The sequence below is a fragment of the Anas platyrhynchos genome, chromosome 12 (assembly GCF_047663525.1).
Source record: "Anas platyrhynchos isolate ZD024472 breed Pekin duck chromosome 12, IASCAAS_PekinDuck_T2T, whole genome shotgun sequence".
Classification (NCBI taxonomy): Eukaryota; Metazoa; Chordata; class Aves; order Anseriformes; family Anatidae; genus Anas; species Anas platyrhynchos.
Genome location: NC_092598.1, coordinates 19,098,181 through 19,121,306, shown reverse-complemented (window position 1 = coordinate 19,121,306; position 23,126 = coordinate 19,098,181). Strand labels below are relative to the sequence as shown.

Below are 23,126 nucleotides of genomic sequence, written 5' to 3'. Positions count from 1 at the left end.
TTTTCAAAGGTAATTCCTGAGTTACAAGTACTGACCGTGAGAATGAAACAAACATGGTTCACAAATATTGTAAGCTAAGAGAGCATATTCTGACTATATGAGTGTATCTACATGAACATTATAATTGTGTTCTGCTATGGATGTTTTCTAACATAAAATCTGCTTTAACCTGTTCTTTTAAATGAGCGATGCTATGAACAGATACAGATCAACATAAAGATTTTTGAATAGCATTAGTTACACCACTAGCCAAGTGAGGTCGTTAAGTTCTCCCCATTCTTCCACCTCGCTCTCCAAACCAGCAGAGCAATGACCTAAGTGTCATCTATTCCATAATCCTTAGATTTCCTAGGATCATATTTGCCCACCAAAAATACATGGTGATAAAGTTATTAGACAACCCACCAAGGTCTCACTGCCTTATCCAATCGAGCCTGGACAGTTTTAGTAGCAGTAACCAAGACAGGGAGTGAGGAAGTCAGTCAGGTAGCTTTAGAACACTGTGTTCAGTTAAAGTAAAACAAAGACATTTCAACCTAGTTTTTAGCAACTGGCATTAAGTAACGGACTAAATCAATCTCCACAAGAGTTACAACTGGGAATGGTTCTACCACTCAAATTTCTACAGCTCTGTCATTTAATTGCCACCTGTCTGTTTAGCACAGACCTACAACCCACATGGATTCTGCACCAATCTCAAGTCAGAAAGTATTCTGAAATGTGAACATACATCCTCTCAGCATCATTCTTCTGTCTCTTCAAAGCAGAAGTTCCTTGGCTTTTATCAGAAGGTAGCACTAGGTTCAACAGGGCTCTGAACAGACATGAAACAACAGGTGTTAATAGCAACTTTATTGTTTCACTGGTGCAAAATCATGATACTGAATAAACTTGTGTAATGCATTTTCCCCTAAATTTACAGTAATGAAGGTTATACATATCTATATAGATTGCAATTTCTCTATTTTTATACTATTTGGAACAAAATTATCTTGATAAATATGCCCTGTGCACAGTATTGGCCCTCACTGAATGTCACAGAGCCTTAATATGCAAAATATAACTTCTGTTTTTTGAACATGGTATTTTAAAACTCTCCAAACATGCATTAATATATTCTAGGTTTTAGGGAAAAATATTACACTTAGTCTTAACTTGCATTAAAAGGAAAGCACAAGCAGAACCTTACATACAATAATCCCAAAAATCTGATGCTCTGTAAGGATCGCTCACAGTTTCAGATGACAGTCACTGCCAGTTTAGAACTCTAGTGCTACAGAAGCAACAGTGAACAGACAAGAGAAATCAGAAACAGAAGAGCCCTACCATGTCACAGATTCCAAAGAAAGTTTCAGCCATGCTAACTGATGAAACCTGTAGTTGCTGGTCCAACCTTTCAAATTTGTTAGAGTACTCAACACAAGTGTTTGAAGTGTCAGACTGAACACATGAATGTTAACTTAACTTGACATTTCTGAAAGGCACAATCTATAATCTATCTTAAAAAAACATAATGTACGTAAATGAAAAGAAAGAAGTACAGTGCATATCTTCTTTAAAGAACAAGACCTTCATAAATTGGCCCCTCAGATTCTGGTGATTCCCTCCTCAGACGCAAGTGCTCCAGTGTGTTGTGAAAGTGTTTGTTGATTTGTTCTGTTTCTTCAGTAGATTCAAGATTTGGGAGATCTTCTCTTATTTTCTGTATGAGCTGATTCAAAACCTGAATTGTCACCTACAGGAGAAGATATACACAACCAAAGTAATTGACAATTATGTACGAGCATTTAAATATTAGTTTTAATAGACTTTGTATTTCTAAAAACTGTCCAAGTATCAATAGTATTATTAGTAAGAGTGTATGCAGACAAACTACTGAACTCTGCCTTCTCTTGCTCCTCATAGGAGGCCCAATACTTCCATTTTTGGATTTCTCTAAGTTCCCCCTGATCCCAGCAAATGTGAACAGCCTCTTAAGTCATTAGAGCCTACACTTTTTTTTTTTTTTATTAAACTTTTAGCACAGTATTTCTCTCCAGTTAATTCAGTCCAAACACAAAAAGCTTTAAACACATAAAGCACATAATCAAGTTGTCTATGCAGTGTCTTGTAGAAGTTAGTCAGGATGGCAGTATCAGATTTAAAGTTATTAGTGACCTTGTCACTACCCAGGAAAGTACAGCTGACTATAGTATCAAGTTCAGCATTACACCAAACACTGTAGCACAAAATGAATTGCAGACCACCTCTTTATCAGAGACTATTCTTACACATCTGCTCAGTACTTTGTAATTCAGTGTTTCACCTTCATCTACAGATAAGAGCATTTCCTATTCTAGAACAGTACTACAGCAGGAAGTCAGTTCAGATGCTGGAAGCTGGCAAATCCTTAAAAATCCTGTATTTCAGAGGCAATGTATAGAGAGATATTTATTACCATTTGCTTCTGATTAAATGATGACTTAAGAGGGGACATGGATCTCTATTTGATCAAGCAGCTTTTCAAACTTAATAAATTTACTAGCTACGTAGTAACAAAAAAGGTATGCTGCAACTACTATCCCAGTTTTCAGATGCAGAATTTAGACTGGCATATGAGACGTTATACCAGTCTCTTGAGAATAAAGCTTGCACCAGTCTTTTGAGTATTCCTAGCAGTGACCCTGAACAACTGTGAGAATCATCTTTCCCCGAGTACTTCTTCAGTTAGATACCTCTGAAGTTAGAAGAGAAAACAGCAGGATCTCAAGACCTAGTCAGTTTTTGTCGAACACACATTTCAAGTATCCAAGTCTCACAAGTTCAGGGCTAGATTTCAGATGTTCAGTGTTTTTGTTCCTCGTGTAAGGAAGAATTAAGTTTTACCTATAATGTGGAGACTTCTGTTTTACTAGCATTTCAAAAATTGACTATTCTGTTAGTTACTAGAACCTGTGTTTCTTAAGAGATGGTACTGAGCACGCTGAATAGACATGATTTGGGGTATAAATGAATAAAGAGCTTAAATAAATGCTCTAAAAAAAATAAAGAATATTTCAACTCACTGCCTCATTTTCCTTTTCGTAAAAGTAGATGTATCTATTCAGAATTTCTATGAACAGTTGGACTTGCAGAGAAGGGTCCATGCACTGATTTGCTATCTTTAAAGCCTTCTTCAGACATTCCATCACTCTCTTTCCTCCATGCAGCTAGAAGGTAAAAACAAAATAGTTACAAGACATAGAACCATAGGGAACAATAACACTTGTTTCCCTTTGCACATAAATGGCATTTCCCAGTAGTTTACTACAAAAACAGACTTCACAGAACAAAACCAACTGTACAGAATAAGCTGTCATTAGAACTGTACCTTTCCTGACTTAATAGTCTGGGTAAGCATTCTGTTAAATCAAGCAGTAATATTAACAGCTGCTGAAAGCCTTCAAGTATCAAACCATAAACTCAATTTTGCCACACATATGGCCATGTGCACTAAAAGAAGATTTCAAACAGCTCTTCATAAATACAACAGATCATTTGAGAAAAGCAGCCTTTTATCTTCAATTTGCATCTCCGAAGTTCAGTAGTTTATGCACAAACGCAGCTACTATACAGACAGGCAAAACACAGCAAACTACTTGAAGAGTCAGTCTTAAACTCCTTGACATTCACAGAAATTGCACAGTACTTCCACTTTTGAGTTTCTTTACTTTCATATTTATGCACCTTATATTGCTGTAAGATTTATTAGCTTCATACACTGGAACACATTCCAACCATATCTGCACCACAAAGTGACATATCCACATCAGAAGTGAGTGCCTTCAGAAGGAAGGCACAGCTATGTAACCGAAGTTACATAGCTGTGTTATGTGTTATGTTGCTGTCACTTCACTTTTAATTTTATTTACTTATTTATTTTTACCTCCTCTCCATTCTTGTCAGTGTTTCGGCCAGACCAGAACAGATGGGCACAAGTGCTCACAGCCCGACACTGGTCTGGTTTCTTAAGGAGCTTAGAAGCTGCCAATGCACACTGAGTCCTCAAAGGCTCATGGTTCTCCTCACTGAAGCACTTCATCCTCTCAAATGTCCCAATTATCAAGGTGATTGCAGCCAGCTGTGCTTTTGAATCACTAATTTCATCTTCATATAGAGAGAAGGCCTAGTCAAAGGAGAAGGCAAGAGTCTTAATTATTGCTTTAGAACAGCATCAGGAAAAAAAATATACTTGCATGTCACATGACAATATCCGTTTTATATTTGTTAAAAACTTCACGCACAATTGAGATCTTCTGTTGAGACTGTCAAAATCAAGTTAAAGTGACAGACTGGAAATGAGTCTTGAAAGAAATACTTCTTTAAGTAGTAATAGTACAGGAACGTAATCCTCACGTAGTATTTGAAGACTGAGTTTCTCCTTATTTCAAGCATCTGTTCAAATAAGAAACTTCAGCAACAGAAATAGTCACTGAAGAGGATCTGGCTCTTTGAAATACACACTACAGTTCAGCAAAAATTTAAGTGGTAGGTCAGCGACTACAGAGTGGGTAAGAAGTGTCTGCACTGCTGCTGTGTAGGATAAGGCACCTTCAGAGAATGCACAACACTGAAAATCTCAAACCATTATCTCTAGTAGAAGGTACATAACTGTCATGTTGCTCTCATCTTCAGAATTTTATCAGTGGCCCTTGTGACACAGCACAACATAGTAAGGAAAGGCACAAGGTTGTCAGTGATTCATTTCAATGCATTAATGGTGGCATTAGTGGAAAGAGTAGGACAAAGCCTGTAATTTAGATACCATCAACTAAGTCAGTTCTTAATCTGATATGGATGGGGGAGACCTTTGCAACAACAAAGGCTTAAGTTATTACCTATTCTGAAAATCTACTTTACCAATAATGTTTCAACAAAAGGATTTTTACTAGTAAAGCCCAACATGACAGCGATAAACAAATTTTACAGAACCTCTGAAGAATGCTTGTGATCATGACAATACTAGCTAGACAAGAGGAGCTGGGAAGAGATCTTTGAAGCAATGAAGGAGCATTCTACATTGAGAAAGCCGCACTCCTCCAGCAAACCAACTACGTGAGGAGGAAGCAGCAATGCAGCACACCCCACATTATCAGACTGAGTATTCAGACCAGTAGCAATGGAGCTTAATTCCAGGAAGCAAGAATGAAGGCCAGGAGTTTCTATCTAATAGTGCTAGCTGTCAATTTGGATGTTTTAATCACACTAGAACTTTCAGTGTTCAGGAAGCTCACCCAAACCAAATTCAAGGTACTGCAGGACAGTGACTAACAGGTGGACATTTACCTGGGACATGAATTCATAGGCCACAGTTTCATGATTCTCAAAGCCAATCTCTCCTGCAGCTAGCGCTCCTTGTAGGAAGAGACGGAGAGGCAGCTCTGCCAGTTCTGCTTTGATCAAAGCACTGATGGTCTGATGAGCAAATGAGAATATCTTCTGGCACTTCTTTTCCCATTTGTCATCCTAAAGAAATGAAATAAGTCAAAGCTGGAACAAGACCATTGTTACAAGAAAAAGAAACTGGATTGAAACAGAATCTGTTAAGTGCACCAATCTGTTGATTTCTGCATGCTGCTCCAGTCAGTTGCTTGCTGAAGCTAAGTGTGCTGGTATAGATGGCCCTAGCAGTAATGTGTTGACCTCAGTGGGTCTTCACAAGGCCTCTTTTCTACTTACAGAAAGCTCACATCTATTTTTCCTGTCAGCTCATGGAAACCTTCCTCAGAAGTCTACACTGAGTTGCAATTACCACAGCTGTGCTTAAAACATAACTGAGCAAAAGCCTAATTAGTGAAGTAGTGAAGTGTAAAAAAACTATTTAGTCATTCATTGGAACGTTAATCAGAAGTACAAGAGGATTTTAAAACATTCAACTTGAAGTGCTTTTAAACAAACAGCATTCATTTATTTCCTCACAATAAGGGAAAAATACACATTTAAGCTAACACTTCCAGTAAGAAAGCTATAAGGAGACAAATGGAATAGTGATTGTTTTAGTGTGCACTTTCACAACTATTGTATAAAATAATCTCTAGAGAAACACTTGCTTTTAGTATTATAATAGCATAACTACATATTTAGAACCTCCTGAAGTTCAGTATCTAGATTTAAATCAGTTTCACACCATCACTTGCAGTATTCATAGTTCTCTAGTCTACATGCAAAAACATGATCAGTCACCTTCGGACTAAACAGAACTACCCAGTTTGTTTCACCTCAAATACACAAGTATTCCTCAAATAATGAGGTAACTTGAGTTACTACAAAAAGTTCTCCTTAAATTAAAAATCCTTCACATCTCCAGTAAAACCTTACCTTTGAGGGGGAAAAAACACTAGTATTCTGTATCAAGTCTTAGTATACTATTAGCTGTAGCCAGAAAAAAAAAAAAAAAAGCCTCCCCTCCTCTTAAAGACACAGAAGCAAAAAGAAACAAGCATCCAAGAGGTATCTAGAGGTCAACTCACCACTTTGGAATTCTCCTTGTAGCGAAAAGCAAGCTGGTATGCTGCAAAAACCAATGGTGGCAGCGTAAAACGAATACGTTGATTCCCACCTGCACCAAAGTGTTTCCGAGCAGTGTTTAAGATCTAAAAACAGAAGCACTGGAAGCTTAGAGAGTTCTTGAAAGAGGTATGTTATTTGTACCTATAACAATTTACACTATTAGATGTATATCTAATATTTTCATCAGAAAGACATGGAGTAATCAAGTAAGTTGCAATGGCAATGTCTTCAGTGTGTGTGGGGAGAAAACTTACAAGCTGCTTTACAAGAATTACATCTGTGCAGCACATGCAGCTTTTTGTGAGCTCTGTGATGAAGCTTTTTCCTACAGCTGCTTAATAAGTGTTAGGCAACACTTGTACTATACTAACTACAGATACAGTCTGGACTGTATAGTGAGATGGAATTTGCCTGGGCTTGCATTTAAAAACTGCATCAGATATATTCTATTGTCAACCTAACTGCAGAAAGAGCTGTCCTTTTGTACAGGCTGCTGTAAGAGACAAAAAAAGTTCATGAAATTAAACACCTAAGTGATCCAAATCTCACCTACTGCTTTTTAGAGAGATAGTTATATGAAGTAGAATGCTAATCAAGAGTTACCACAAACTAATATAGTTACATCCGAACTTCCACCTCATGGGACTAGAAATTTAAATCCACAATTGTTTTCAAGTCCTCACCCACTACTTCTAAATAAACAGCATTTCACACCGTTATACATTTTGTATTGAGTTTGTAGTGCCAGAGCGGTGATACTCCAGCTTCCAGCCACACTAAATCCATTACTGTAAGGTATGCAAAACTGACACTTCACAGAACACAAACACACTCAGAAGCACTGATGCCATACCAGATACTGTTGGTCAGGGTCATCTGATCGTAAAAGATGAATAAATCTTCCCACAAGACTCTGCTCATCAGCAAAGTCCTCAGGGTCAGGATCTTCAGCAGGCTGATCTGGTTGATCCTGGATCAGCGTGGATACCAAATTCATGATAGCATCAACCTGTTAAATGTAACATAAGCTCTGTTTAAACCCAAGTAGTCTATGAACATAAGCTGATAGCAACTGGAAACATCTTTACAGCTACTCATTGTGCCGACAAAGCACTAGGAACGTTTGGTAACTGGTGATGCTTTGCGATTCATTAGCCTTATTCACTGAAGAAGAGTCCTTTCTCAGCAGAAGTGGAACTGCATAAATATAAATGTACAAACAAAATTTAGATTCCAGAAATACTATCCAACCCTCATTAGGTAATGCCCTAGCTTTAAGGGGATTCAGGGTCTTTGTTCAAACTTAAGAAGTAGTCTCTAGGGTGAGGTTAGGGAAGATGTGTAAAGATAAGGTGTTTGAGAACTCAGGCAGCAGAATTATCAAGCAGAACAAAGCCTGTACTAGTAAGATAGGGGAGGAAGGGGTACAGAAACTAAGCATGCTCTGCACAAGGTCACTCAGCATGTTTTCAACTCTTCAAACAGTAGTTTAGATACCTAGAATTTCTATGTCAGTTGACCTATGTCATACCTGTTCTTGGGATACAATTTCTGTGTTATAATCCAATACATTGCTAAGCACATAGCAACTCATGCTCTTCCTGGACTCATAATCAAAGTATTCAAAGAGTGGGTGGAAATGTTTCAGTTTCAGAACTGTCAGGATATTGTTGTAAGTATCGACGGGGATTTTCAGAAGTCTAGTCAGCTCCTTTGAAACAGCACTACTTGTTGCAATACTAAAATAAAACAGATGTAAAAACACAGTTAATTATTAGTTCACAGAGAGACAGATTGATAGTCTGCCTCGATACCAATTCCGATGTATACCACAACATCTAAGCAACCAACCGCTAGGAAGATTTGAAATAAAATACCAGAATAAGTCATATCTTGCTCTTTGGGACATAAAATGGGAACTGCATGATTTAAGTTGCTGACAGCAGAAAGACTATGTCTGCAAATAAAGTATGAAAAAAACTCTAGAGTGCCACACAGGATGAATAGATAGCAACTACACGCATCTTGGCATACACATTGTGCATCTGTACAGCTATGCAGAATGATTTAAGCACAGATGAGTAAGTCTTGGGTGCTCATACTTTCCCCACTGTAGTTTATCATGAATTTCTATAGCTCGAACCAAGAGTAGTAATCTTCCACATCTAAAGTAGGACTCTTTCCTATCTTACAAAAACATGATTAAAAGTAGAAGTCAAGAATTTAAAGTAATTACCACTCCACAGAGAATGCAACAGACATTTACTTACTGTTCCAGATTAAGTTTATTGAATATTTCCACAGTTGTCTCCAACACCTTGTCAACATAGTCAACACGGTCCGGGTAGCATTTCATAGCCAGGTTAATGAGAGAAACTTGCAAGGATACCACATCCTCTGAGGGCATGTCTTGGCGAGACTGAGATTTAAGACAGCACTGAGTTGATTAAAAGCATATAACTTTGCAAAAAAAAAAAAAAAAATAGACCGCATGCAAGAACACCCAGCATACCTGTATCACAGTAGCAACCTGCTGTGAAAAGATGTCAAACAGTTTGATATCTGCTGGGATACCAGGGCCATCTTCACGATGTGCAAATAAAGCTAACCTAAAAAAAAAAAAAAAAAAAGCAGCTTGGTCAGGATAGTTTCTCCATTCCTCAAATACGGGTCTGACACTAACAGAAAAAAATTGCATCTTTTAGGGGTATATGCAATCTTCATTGCAGAGCTTTATTACAAAGCAAAAAGGACATTTGTGGAAGTTAGAGGCTGTAAGAACAATCGAGAGTGGTAAGTATCAGTCCTGGAAAAGAACGTTGACAGTGACAGCAGGATAAAGAAAGAGCAAGAAAGAAGTTTCATAATCTCTGCTCTTTACCTCACAGTAAAGTGTTCTGTCTCCCCAGCAGAGAAAGAACTACAGAGTGACCTAAAGGAAAAGCAAATGTTCTGCATCTACTCAGTGATGTTAGACATCCATTTCCTGCAAAATAGTCTCAAGGTGAGGGAAGGGTGGTGGTGAGAATCTTAGCTATGACTCAGATATTCCTCGTCTCCAAACTAACTGCAGACCAACATGTTTGGTACATCCGCTGTTTGTAAAGAGCAAAATACAAAGTACATTTTAAGTGGAGAAGATTGCTTTGTGGGAATTTTTTCCTCAATAAAAACACAAAAGCAAAGCAAGAGAACTGCTATCCAGCAAGCACCCAGAAGATGTTGTAGATCTACCTCTATCCATTACAGGAGGAAGTCGCGTGAACCACCACCTCTGCAGAAATCAGAAAAAATAAGATAATGGCTATAGGAAGTTGGCACTTTACCAAAGCTGCGGCTTGAAGAAAATGTAGCATTATAATGCTTGCTTGCTAATTTTTAAGAGATTGTTTTCTTTGAATTACAGAAAGACATACAAAAATATTTAGGAAAAGCCACCTGATTAAAGTTTATTTCTTACAGGGTTTATAAATGTCAGTTCTGAATGAACTTTGGGCCTGAAACAAAAAAGTAGGTAAGAAAAGGCTAAGGTTCCAAAAATATCCACTGCCACAGAAAATAAAAATTCAACTCTTACATTTTGTTGGGGTGGTAACAAGCAGACTTTCTAAAACCAAGGAGAATCACAGCTTCTCCCAACAACAATTCAGAGGGTAAGACTGACAGACTTCAAAATATCATCAAGTTGCAGGCAGATGGCAGCATAATTACAAACTATGAACAGCATAGTAAATCAAGAAGGATCCCGAAGCAACATGAGTTCTAAAAAGATTCCTTTAATGGAAAAGTCCCATGGAAATTGGTACAAAAGCTTCACAAGTTCCTCCACCTCACTAATGTCCAGTATCAATTATTCCATGCCAGAAATCAAGATAAGAAATGCAACAGGCACTATTGTATGGAGCACATCCAGGTCTTAAATACACAGAACTGAACTACACAGTAATTATTCCAAACTACAATCCAAACACAAGAACAGGATCTATCCCACATGGATTCTAAGAGCTGATACACACATATCATCCAACATTTGGCCTAAAATTGGTCAAAAGCAGAAGTTCCTAAACTACATAAGACAATCATCATGCTGTTCTGTTTTTATTCTTATCCTATCTCCAAATGAGAGGGCTCCAGAGGACACTAATAGTTGCCCAAACAATAAAACATGGCAGTGGTAAGTCTAGGAGGACAGCAGGTTCACTGCCAGTCAGCTGTTTACTGTTGCTCATCTGTAACAGTAAAAACCAAACGCTTACTATGCAAGTAATACTGAAGCTCTTTGAGTCCTCTAGACATGACAGCAGAAGGCACATAAGGGAAAGTCCCTCTACAAGAATTACATTGCTACACGCTATTGTAAGAACCTAGCAAAGATCCTGTGATGTCTATTGAAGACAGTCTCACAAAATAGACAGGCTCAGAAATTAGATTCACATGCCATGTTTGTTCATTTTTAAATAAAACTACAAAAACTCTCAGCCCAAGCAGAAAACCATAGGAAACCAAATGATTTCCTATGAACATCCAATTGAAGGAAGGCAGATTTGCTTCCCCACCAAATGCACAACACAGAAGATACTCCAAGGTGGCGCCATCCCATGTTTGAATTTAGTGCAAGCAGTTTTAAGTGGTACTTCCACAGGAAAAAAAAAAAAAAAACACAAGAGAACGGGCATGAAGCTAGACATAAATTAAAAATTAAGAAGGTAGTTCCATCTCCTACTAGCTCTTTTCTGAATAAATAAATATAAGATTAGCTATGGGAATCTTCAAGTTTTCAAGAGGTACCTGCGATGGATATAGTTGTCAAAGCAGAATACTGCTGCCACTTTAGTTTAGAAACATGAAGTTGGTCAACTTTAAATAACTTGTTTCCCGGCTTGATTTGTTTACAAGTTTTAATCCGTCCTTAAAGTAGGATACATTGGAAGCTGTAAAAGAGTCCATTAAGCAGAAACTATAGGAACAATACTCTTAACAGCTTTAATTGCAGATGAAGACAGCACGGAAAGAAAGTTAGACATGAATAAAATATGATAAATTGAAAGCTTTCAAATGCTAGAAGAATTATTATCTGCTTACGTACAATACACATTTCATTTTGAGCCAATTTCCACCCCCCGGTCACTCACCTGTCAATTAAAGCAATTATTATATTTTTCACATTCACATTTTGGTGCAGCTCAGCACAGGCTCTGAGAAATGGATTCAGGGTTTGGAGATGAAATTCGTCTGGGAAAACCTGAAATTTGAGATCCATAGTCATCCAGTTATAAACTTAATCTGCTCATTATTACACAACAGCAAAATGCAGCAGAGTCACTGAAAATCAGATAGCCACATATTAAAACAGTCACCGGACAGACTGTATTTAGGGTTCCCAAAGCTGACCTTGTGTGAGTAAGCACATGAAGTAACAGATGCAAGACAAACTGGTGAGCTGATGTCCCAGCTTCCTAGCACAATTCTTACTGCAGGCATGGCTACTCACATAGTTTACAAGTTTCTGCAATGGAGGGCACACAGAACACATACCTCTCCCCTCTGCCCACCCACTGAAGAGTAATATGCATCAAGCCACTGGGTAAGAGACCCAGCAAAGAAGTTTTCCAGTTCACAAGAAGAGGTGAAAGTAGTCTGAATCTGACTAAAAGCACAGGAATAAGTGTCCCCATGTTCAAAATCAATGATGCAACTGAATTTAAGCAGCTTACCTGTATTATACACTCCATGAGGTACTCCTGAGCTAAAGCATCTCTACAATTTACAACCTGCTCCAATATTCCAGGCAGAACAATCTGTAATAAGAAAAGTCTTGCAATGTTTATAGAGCCATTGATCTTATATTCACATACGGATTTAATCCAAGTAGAGTGGTATTTCTAACACTTCTCAGCTTACTCTTCACACGAAAAACTTTCTGATAAAGACTCAGTGTTCAGCAGTTTCATCCTTCAGAGAAAAAAATTGTTGGTCCCAAACCTCTGTCCCTTTGGTACATTGTATTAAATCAAAACCTACGGTCGTGCTTGTTGTTTTGTTTAAACTCAGGAATGTGCATTGCTGGCACCTATTACTACACAGGGGTCTCAGCAGCACTGCTATGGTAGAACTTACAAGGTACAGACTTTAGATAACACACATATTTGCTTGGCTATCTTTTCATGCAACAAACAGTTCACTTACCAAATGCTTTGGGAAACATAACTTCATTGAACTTTAGAAGTCTACCACAGAACACTGTGTACATCTCTCTAACTCATTCTCTAATTAAAATGGGAATCAGTAAAATGAAGTCATAAAAAGTCATGCCAACCCTACAGAAGAGCTTATGGAAAAAATGCATGAATCCTATCCTTAGCCTGTAAACACATTATATAGCTCCATTAGCTTTCAGAACTTCCAGTTAATAGCAGTTCAGAAGCATCAGGATTATCAAGTTTATAGCACAGCCATTATTCTCCCTAGGCCACTGATTTGAATTCATGTGGAAAAAGTAGCAGAAGCTGGAAAGCATGGACAGACATCCTACCTGCTTATATCGCTCCACATTAACACCTTCCAGCTGACTGAGGCGCACAAGGTTTGTTCCTACCAAGATTCGCAGTTCCTGCCTTTCCCGCTCCCTCTTCTCTCTATCACGACTATGGCCCTGGTGTTGCATTCGCACCCAAAGTTTATTCATCTCAGCAAAATTCAGGAGCACAAAGTCCATGGAATCACTGATGTCTCCAGTGGTTTCTTCACTGCAATTGAGGAACAGATTAGGAACAGCAAAAGCTTGTCAAAAGTATCCATCTTTTCATCCACTGGTAAATATCTTTTTTAAGATAGGAGATTGGGGAAGTATGTGGTGGGGTGTCCAGGTTCATAACAACTGTTCATGTCCTCACTTAAGTAAGGAAACCTTAACAATTCCCTTCCAAAACTACCAGAACTCAGTAGACTCGACAGGTGGTTTACATTTTAACATACCTACTTATTTCAAATCTCAAGAAAATCATACAGGAAATTTAAATATGCTGATTAGTGCCTGTCTTACTCTGTTTGCTCGCCTTCATCTGGTAAAATATTCCTGGTACACTGCAGGAGATAGTTCCGAAGAAAGAGGCCTCTAAGAGGATGCTGTACTCCACGGCACATCTCCACCAGGTCTTTTAAAATATCTTTCCTGGACTGCGGAAATGACTTGACATAGACAACACCTACTGTTATCAGGAGATACCTGCAACAGGCACAGAATACAACAATAGTTAAGTAAGAATACAATACCGCATTTCAGGCAATAGCCCACTTCTACTCCAACAGCATTATCAAAGCACAGAAAGCAATTAAATGACATACCATACCTTCAAGTACCATAACTTCAGATATTGTGTCACCTTTCAGCTCCCGTTCTCCTCTGCTACAGAGCACAGGAAGTCTGAATAGCTAGGTGACCTCATTACAGGGCTTTATACCTCAAATGTATAAATGCTCAGCATGCACAGAGTTCTGAATGCTTTCAGACTGGCTTGTCTATACTTCCAACACCTTGCAAGACTGGAAAGCAACTCTGCCCATACAGATAAGGTATGTATTATGGTGAAGCACTTAAGCCTCTTTCACACTGTGGTCTACCAGGATGTGGACTACACTCCTCCGAGATCTCCAGGCTTGTACTCACTCCATCAGCATCTCTACATTAAGCAACAGGCAGAAGGAACATGTGAGACACAAAGGACTACTGCACCAGTATACTTGATTCCCCTTCAGCTTAAGAGAAATAAAACTTAAAATCCTCAGAACTTGCAAATAACGTGGTTTAAAAGCCCTGCACGTTTCTCTAATTCATGCATGTATATGCCTCCATGAATACAACATTAGTGTTCACTGGGGAGAAACAGAGCCTGCATCAAGCAGGTAGGAGGACAGCAAATTATTATGCAGAGCTAAACACATTGTGGCAACCAAACCCTGAAGTCTGAATGAGGGTGAAGCCTCTTTCTGGCACCACCATGTGGTCAGGAATTAAAAACTGCAATGCCTAGCAAAATCCAAGTCCTAACCCCGAATATTTAGTAGATCCACTCCAGTCCTACAGCTATATATTTAAACATAAGCCTTTCAGTATCATCTCTACATGTTAATCCATAGTCTAAGAACTACATACTCAGAAACACAAAGCTTTAAGAAGTTACAAAAGCTTTCAACTTCCTTCTCTCACATACTAAACATGTAGTTGATCTTACTGATCAGAATGAGGTACCTGGTTATTTCTAAACCAACCAGCTCTTTACCCAGAAGTCTGCTTTATTCCACATCCAAGTGCTTCCACCTTCCTGCCAATGTTTTTGTTTTTGCACACAATCAAGAACTGACCTTTTGCGGTTACACTTTTGGCTTAACTCTCAGAAGTCTCAAAGGAATCCGCTCTTAAGATATGCAGAGGTAATATTTACAGCTGCAAACAGGTCTTGTTGCCAAGCAAGAACGCAGAGTCTATGATCAGAACCCAGAATCTATTATCTACTCGTCTTTAACAAATAGTAAAATATATATACTTACAGTCTTGGAATAATATTTCCAGCATACTGTACTAACTCATAAAGGTCTGCCACTTTTCTCCCTTTGGCAAATTCATCTGTCAGGTAGACTTCCAAGTAGTGTAGCTCATCAGAAATTGCCATGTCTTTTTCTCTTAGTTAAGGATTTTAGTTCAGAATGTCTGCAACAGATCTACAGAGATATTTGCTCATTCACACCAAGGAAGAAAGACACTGTTCCAAATACAATCACAAGGTTAAAAAAAAAAAATCAAGCCCAAGCGTGTAGTACTTTAGAAAAATTCATCACTACTGACATAAACGTGCAAAACTAACCCCAGGCCTTCAACTATTATCTTCAGCATATTAGAAAAGAGCAAGAAGCACAAGTGAAGTCAAAATAGCAAGCAAATGAATGCAATGGAACCGAGTAAGTAAAGGCATACTACATGTCACAGAAGAATCTCATCCTCATCAGCACACGTGGAGAAAACAGTATGCAAATATAATCACACTCAATTCCCAAATTTCATGAAAAGCCTCCCATTCTTCAGGTATGGCAGCACAGACAAGCAAATACATCATGGCACTTGACTTAGGGTTAGAATCTAAGAAAACAAAAGGCTAAAAGTAAGTTGTTTTACAGTTGTTTTTTTTTGTGGCAGCATACTGCAAGCAGAACTTTCAATAGAGCTAGACTGATGAAAACTCACAATGGAAAATAAGAAAGACATTAAAGACCTACTTTATACCAAAGGAAAAACACCTGCACAATGATCAGACAATTGTACATTCTCTTACAATACATTCAGATAAGTAACAGAGGAGAAAAGTGCTACTACATATCCAAGATTAAGAAGATGTCCTTATATAACAAACAAACAAAAAAAAAAAATCACGTGAACGTATCACTCCAAATTCAATATTTCAACCATTTGGTCCTCTAATCTTCAAAGGATACAGAGCTCATAATAGCTCTTTGGAGATAGCATAGAAGTCCGCAGCTCACCAAGCTTGTTGGAAGCATGTTTCAAAGCATCCATGAGCTTGTTTTTGTCCTTTATGGGAGGTAAAAAGAACAGCCTGTCACAAATAATACTAGGCAACTGCAGTCTTTAAGAATGCTACACTTTTGGCTTTTATAAAAACCATACAAAGGTTAAGTATCTAAACATCACAAGAGCAATACTTCCAATTAAAGCAAATATCTACCTTGTACTACGCTGCCCATCTGAACTAAGTGGAACATGACACCTGAAGGCGGTAAGGAGGCCTATCTTATGATACAGTAAGAAAGAGTTTTGGAAAAAAGGTTTTGCTTATGTAGAAATCACACACACCATTCAAATTCTATTCAGCAAGCCGAACAGTAATTAACTTTTTAAAAATTATCTGGCCTGTTGTTTTGCTCAGATCTCATGAAGCAGCCTCTAGCAGTCAGAGGACACACACTGCCAGCAGAAGCCACTGTTAGAATTAGATTTCTCTTTCCCTTCTGAAGGAGACAGTTTATTACTCCGCATATAACATGTGCTCATGATGCATACAATTCCCTGGCATCACAGGGTGCAAGACAAACTTCTAGTCTACCACCTGAACATACTTGTTGAACACATAAGAGACAGCCATAAGTTTTGGAGAACGGAAGGAACTGCTAGGGTCATCCACTCACACATAGGAGTAGAAAGTTCAGCTGCAACTACTTTAAAGATTTCAAAAGCATTCCACACAGCGTAAAACTGGAAAAGGCATTACATTTCTTGCTACTGTCATTTAACTACAAACTTACCCTGGCTAGCCCAATGAAAATATACAGGAATATTTAAGTTCTTTCATTGCTGATTTAAGCAGTTTCTCAAACCCAAGCTTCACAAGATACTGTGTTGCTGCATTGGCTAAAATGTCAAGACAAATACCTCAGTACTATCCTAGTCAATGTTTCTTTTCCAGTCACAGGAGAATTCACACATCAGTCTGCAGTTCATTACTACGTTTATCCTACTCAGCAGATAATGAATTAGCATCGCAGTCTGTGGCTCATGAAAAAAGACTACAGTGAATAAACACCGGTACGTTGAACACAGACAAGGATATATTTTATCATCACGTAGCTCCATGTAGAATGCATTTGAGCAGTAACCTTCTGGTGACAAGTGGCAGGCATATTCTCCATTTAGCCTCACTCAAATGCAAGCACAAACCTAAGTAGATGCACCTTTATCATTTATCCTGAGAAACACTGTGCCAAACGCAGGTATAGGCATATATGGAATACCGAAGGCTCAGTCTCACTGAGTAGCTGCCTCATCCATTTGCAAGGCTCTGCCACAAAGATGCATAAAGAGTTAAGTTTCCTCACAGCACTAGAGATTAGTATTGATTTACTGTTTCACTCCTAGCAGATGAGAAGCTTCATTGCATTTTAATGTCACGTTCTTACCAAGCATCTCTTCATTTGGAAAGACTGCACCTTAACAGCCTGAATTGCTTCATCCAGGAGTTTTTCCTGTTCATCCTGAGGAGATTGCTGTGTTGTTGGCTGGAAGAAAAAAAAAAAAAGACTATTTTTATCACCTGCTTATGACTTGATTCAAACCGGTTCCCCATGGTTTAGAACACAATGCAAGTGGCACTGCGGTATGACCAGTTGAGAGCTGTCAAATAGCTACGTGATATTTAAGGGAAATTTACCCTGCAAAAATTTGAGCACAGGGAAGAGATTAGTTACGGACAGCCTCTGAGCACCATTGTCTCTTAGAGTGCAAAGAGCAAGGTCAGTGTTGCCCTTCTTTTCCAGCATTTGCAGGTCAAAAATCCAATCAGAGTATCTGGCAACAAAAAGCTTTGTGAGAACACAAAGACATCACTGCACTGAAGCATCCTTACTCCTCAAAGCAAGGCCTGGAGCACTCAGATCACAACAAGTCACAACCTATCAGCAACCTGCTATCTGAGCCACACAGCTCTGCTGAGGACAAGTTCCAGATAAGCAAAGCAAAGGATAAAGTACAGTTAGCTCCTGGAAGGCAGGAATGACTCGCCAAAGGCAACAGAAAACTGAAGAGAATCGTCATTTCTTAATGTCCCCTCCTTGTCCCAGTGACCCTCCTCCTCAAAGAGGAATATTCCAGGCCTTTGACATTCAGAACCTGCAAGCTCTTTTGCTTTTCCAAGGACCATACTGCATTTTCTTTACGCTCACAGACTTCGGTGTCCCCCCAGCCCAGCTGTTAACGGGCCCTTTCCACTGCACCTACTCCCTGCCCTCTTCCAGACCGATGAGGTTAGTTTCTACAGGCTTCTTTCTTTCAAGTTACCCTCCAAGATGTCCAAGTGTACTTCCATCCAAACCCAACTCCGTACATACCTCCTTGTAAGTGACTCCAGTAACTGATGCTGCACTTAACAGAACAGAGCCTCCCTGCAGCCATCCACCTAGTGCTTTGGCCTGATCTTCAACATCTCCTTAGAGCCCACCAGCCTCTCCCAATCTTGGGGCTCCAGAGATGGAAGCATCATTCGTGTCCCAATTACATCTCCTCCAGTCTTGACAAATACCATTTACGTACCATGTCATGCCCACAGCTGGCTCTCCACGTCTGCAGCCTCAGTAATTTCTCAACTATTTTTGCTTGTTCCCCCCACCCACCATGTACAGAAAGCTCCCGGTCTCCTCTTTCTAACCAGCTATCTCGATAACAAGCTAGCACGCCATGAATTACATCATCCCAATGTTCTTAAAAACAGGATCTTCAGTACTCATTTCTGTTGCACAACTCGTGTCTGGAGTCCCTGTAAACACCTTTTAAGAACCAATATTATAATTTCATTTAAAAAAAAAAAAAAAGAGATGCTTTCACTTAACACCAATTTAACAGTGATCGGGCATTGCAGCCTTGACACACCCATGTTTTCTCCTTTCTCCCATATCCACCACTGTACTTGATTCTTTTTTGTAACTGCAATTCCCTGAGTCCCACAGAGCATCTCTTACACGTTCTCCTTACTTCCCCTTTCTATTTACAGAAAGCAGACAGTGCCAAGCAATATTGTTCTTGCCTCGATCTCATCTGACCAGGTGGGGAATCTCTGCCCTTGTAGGTTTTCAGTCCCTCAGCTAGACAAGAGTCCAGGCTGATCTAACACCGCTGGCAATCCCGCTTCAAGCAGGAAGCCATACAAGACAGAAGTTCTTCCAGCCAACACTTCTGTGACTCTCTGGGTCTCAGTTATGGCCAAACCATGCACAGTAACTAATTAACACCTCTATTTTGTCAACAGAAAAAGTTGCCTCTGCTAATTAGCGTGACTGCACCCATTATTACAAAGCTCTCTTTATAATTAACCACAAAGTGCATGCCTTCCAAAAATGGATTTAAGCATAAGGCAAAAGCAGTAGGGGCAGGCAGCCTTATCGCCTGGGCTGTTCAGCAGCTACAAACCAGGCAGCCCCTGACTGAAAGCGCCTTCTCCCCAAAGAACCTTCTGTTCAGCACTGAACTTTACTCCATGACAAATCCAACTTTTAAGGAACAGAAACTGACAGTGCTGGCACGAGTGTGCAACGACCAAATCCAAACACCATGCAACTGGCTTGCTGAATCACATCCTTGCCAAAAAGCTTGTCATGCCCTGCAGCCCCCTGAACTCACACGAGTGCTTTACACACGTCGCTGCTGACCCAGACACCACATAACCCAGCCACATCACGAGCCGCTGTGCTGAAGGACGAGTCAGAGGAGCGGAGTGATGTTAACACCAGGCACAACCTCCCAAGCCCCATCCCACAGCCTGCCGGGCTCCAGGCCACGGAGTGCTGGGAGAGCTGCCCAGCCACTGGTGCCATTTTCACTCCTGTTCTACATTTGAGCAACAAGGTCCCACGGGATGTTTAGCATTGGGACTGCAGTAAGGACACTTCTGAGTTCTTCCATTAAAGCACTTCCCTGTTATCACCAGCCTGGAAGGTGGTGGTTCACAGCAAGACTGCCTTCACTACATGGTGCTGGGCAATGGCAGCATTTCACCATCGCACAGGTGGTGAGATAACCTACCCGTGATCACAACCAGCATGCCACTGCACTGAGGTGTTGGGTTTGCAGCAGCTTGGCTTCTACAGGAGATAAACACCTGAACAGCAGTCCCTGCTCTTCCTTAAACATTCAGACTTTGAAACCTGAAAAACATCAGCTAACCCTTTTTATTTACTGTAATAAGCTTCAAAACTATACAGTGTTTCCACATGTGACCTGGTTATTATCAGGTGCCAGACACACAAGCCTGAAGTTTGTGGAGGAAGCAGCAGAAGGCAAACAAAGTGAAGATAACACAAAGCAAGGACTACCAGGGACAGATGGCGTGGCTCCTGTCACGCTAGGAACCAGTTCTGTCAGACACAATGCTGAATAACACAGCTCATGCCCTTTATCATCCACTTCAAGCTGGGAACCTAGTAACCGAAGAAGGTATTTTCCAGTGTTATTTAACCAAAAACACAACTGCGCTGTGCAGTCCTATTCCAATCTGCAAACACCAATCTTCAGGAGGAAGCAGAGGATGCGTGGCCATGGGAGGAAGAGCAGCAGCACCCTCATCCAGGCACAAGAGGTCCTGTCCTGCCTTCTCAGCACCAGGTACAGGGAGGTCTGAACTACCACAGGCACACAAGATAATGGAAATCAATTCTGCAGCCACTCAGACTTACATGCTTGGGCCTTAGCCCCTCTTAGATACACTACAAGCCTCGAAGAAAAAAATTGAGGTGAACCAAGTTTTCTATTGTACTTATTCCAACCTTTCTCCTTGGAAGCCACAAGGAAAAGCAGCAATGGGAAGCAGACACAGAACTGCCTCTCAGCTGCATCTTCAGCTGCTGTACAAGAAACTGTAGCTTTCTCCTATATCCAAAGATCGCACTGCTGCACCTTACCACAGCCACAGTAAGGAAGTCACAACACAGCAGCTTAATTCACACAGATTTGGCATGGTTTGTGTTGGAGCTTTTTGTCTGGTTGTTTTTTTAATGGTGTGCTTTTTTTTTTTGTGAGAAGCCTTAAAGCTGCTTTCTGCCAGCTTGAAGCTAGCAAACAGTAAGTTGCCTTGGGGAAAAAAAAAAAAATAAAATCATGTTTAAGCCCCAAACCGGCTTGGAAGAATTTAACTGGTATTACCCCCACGCACACACCTTTATCAGCCAGGCAGCAATCTTGTGGATAATTAGTGAAGCATACTGCAAGCGTTCTTCTCGACCACGCTCAACCTCATAATAACTCTTGAACACATACAGTTAACATTACACCTACTGTGTAGGATTTACTTGGTTTCTAACACCCATCTCCCCAAGAAGGCATCCATTCATAGTTTGTTTTATACTTCAGACTTGCAGCACTCGTGATGACTATCGTTTTGGGTCACTGTGTTGACAAGATGCTCATTTCACTTCTGTCAGTAAATCACTGCATCTAACAGAATTATCTACAATTAAAATACATGGGATTCAAGGCAAGCTTGTGGATCGTCACAAGCAGTCTGTATTCTGGCAAAGCGGGTATCTTAAGCTGAACAGAGAGTATACGTAATAGAGCAGAAGATTTCACTTCTGAATGCTCTGAAGTGCATTTTCATCGACTCTCCAAGTGATATAAAGCACTTGGATTTAGACAAACTTCCACTTTGATTTAGATGTACTTCCAGTCTATTCCATATACGACTTTTCCTTTTGTTCACTCACGTGCTTGTGTTTAGTACCTCAGTGAACAAGACTTACCCATGTTTCTCTGCCTCCTCCCAGTTAGGACTGCCACCCCATCACTATCAAGACATTTAACATGAATGTTACCCACGACAGAGGACAGAAAATCATGACAATCACCATCCTACTGATGGAGCCAGAGTGCACACAACACGTTACTGCAAACATCACGGGGTGCCTCGATATTAACAAAAAAGCATTTTGTACCATATTAGAAGCACAACCCTGCAATAAAGAAGGCAACCCCAGAACTTCTGTTAAGTCACACAACAGAGCATGAAGGTGAGCCAAAGAGAACATTTTTCATGTATACGCTGGCATTTGCTGCCACAGGAAGCCAGGAGACATTAACAAGAATCCAGGGGCTGTGGGCTTTTTATTTAGGGAACGATCAATAAACATTTACGAAATCCAAGTCTAGTTTAGGGTACTTGCACGCTGCTTCAAGGCTTAAATGAAGCCTGGCCACTGGAAATGGCCATGGAGCCCGGGCTGGTAGAGGGGATTAACCCACATTTAACAGCTGGAAGCTTGGGCTTTCTTTTCCTGAGTCACCTGCTATCAGCTCTTATCAGAAAGAGGACCCCAGAGCAGGCACGTCTGAGGCCATTTCCCACGGAAGGGCCAAGCAGCAGGAAGCCGGGCCGCCTCTGAGCCGCCACGGGCACTGACCCGGGGGACAGGGCCCGCAGTGAGGGTGGACGCAGCGCTCCCCTGCCCGCTCAGCCGGCCCCATTCATTTCCCCAGCCACACGCCGGGGGGCACCGCCGCACACACGCCCCCGCAGGCCCGGCGCCGACCCGTCCCGGCAGCCCCCACCCCAAACGCGAACCGGCCCCAGAGACGCAGGCCCTGGGCAAGCCCTGCCCGCAAGGGGCTCGGTGCGCGGCCCAGCCGCAGTGCCCGGAGCGCCGCGGGAACCCCGAGCCCCGGCGGCCCGCGGGAGCTCCCCGCGCCGTGCCGGGGCCGAGGCGTTTCTCGCCCCGAGGCCCCCCCCGGAGCTGCCTCCCCCGGCACCGGGGCGGCCGTTACCGGGGCCTCCCCTCCCCCTCCCCTCAGCCCCCCCGCACCGGGCGGCGGCCGCCGGGCCCCCCCCACCCACCGGGGGCGCTCCCGAGCCGCAGCCCCAGCCGCAGCCCCAGCCTCAGCCCCGGCCCTGCCCCCGGGCCGCCCCCTCCCGCCTCGCCTCCCCCCCGGCCGGGCCCGGCCGCCGCCGCCGCCCCTCACCATGGCCGCGCCGCCACGAGCCGCCCCCGCCAGCCCCGCCCCGCAGCGCCGCGCGCCGTCACGTGAGCGCCGCGCCGCCCCGCCCCGCCGCTCG

The 23,126-nt window shown here is 41.3% G+C and overlaps 1 protein-coding gene across 3 annotated transcripts; it reads right to left on the bottom strand.

Annotated features, from left to right (window-relative positions):
• Positions 1 to 837: 837 nt before the first annotated feature.
• Positions 838 to 23,112, bottom strand: VPS35 (VPS35 retromer complex component). 3 transcript variants are annotated; one of them, XM_027466832.3, is made up of 17 exons: positions 23,033 to 23,112; positions 17,494 to 17,592; positions 16,015 to 16,111; positions 15,076 to 15,199; positions 13,571 to 13,753; positions 13,061 to 13,274; positions 12,243 to 12,326; positions 11,661 to 11,770; positions 9,041 to 9,137; positions 8,799 to 8,947; positions 8,060 to 8,267; positions 7,382 to 7,537; positions 6,489 to 6,611; positions 5,305 to 5,484; positions 3,905 to 4,144; positions 3,045 to 3,188; positions 838 to 1,735 (listed from the first exon to the last, which is right to left on the bottom strand). In XM_027466832.3, the coding sequence occupies exons 1-17, from the start codon at positions 23,033 to 23,035 to the stop codon at positions 1,556 to 1,558; spliced, it is 2,391 nt and encodes a 796-aa protein (XP_027322633.3). In that variant the 5' UTR covers positions 23,036 to 23,112; the 3' UTR covers positions 838 to 1,555. The 3 variants fall into 3 exon arrangements, with proteins under 3 accessions (XP_027322633.3, XP_071899766.1, XP_038041500.1); XM_072043665.1 differs by lacking the exon at positions 23,033 to 23,112 and adding an exon at positions 22,908 to 22,977; XM_038185572.2 differs by lacking the exon at positions 23,033 to 23,112 and adding an exon at positions 21,820 to 21,858.
• Positions 23,113 to 23,126: the final 14 nt, after the last annotated feature.

Bases quoted from the DNA above. Each gene is read 5' to 3' on its own strand.
- VPS35 (XM_027466832.3), bottom strand. The intron at 9,138-11,660 runs GTGAGTGACCGG...TTTTTTTTTTAG, and splicing joins ATAATTGCTTTAATTGACAG to GTTAGCTTTATTTGCACATC. The intron at 1,736-3,044 runs GTGAGTTGAAAT...CTTCTCCTGTAG, and splicing joins ACGAAAAGGAAAATGAGGCA to GTGACAATTCAGGTTTTGAA.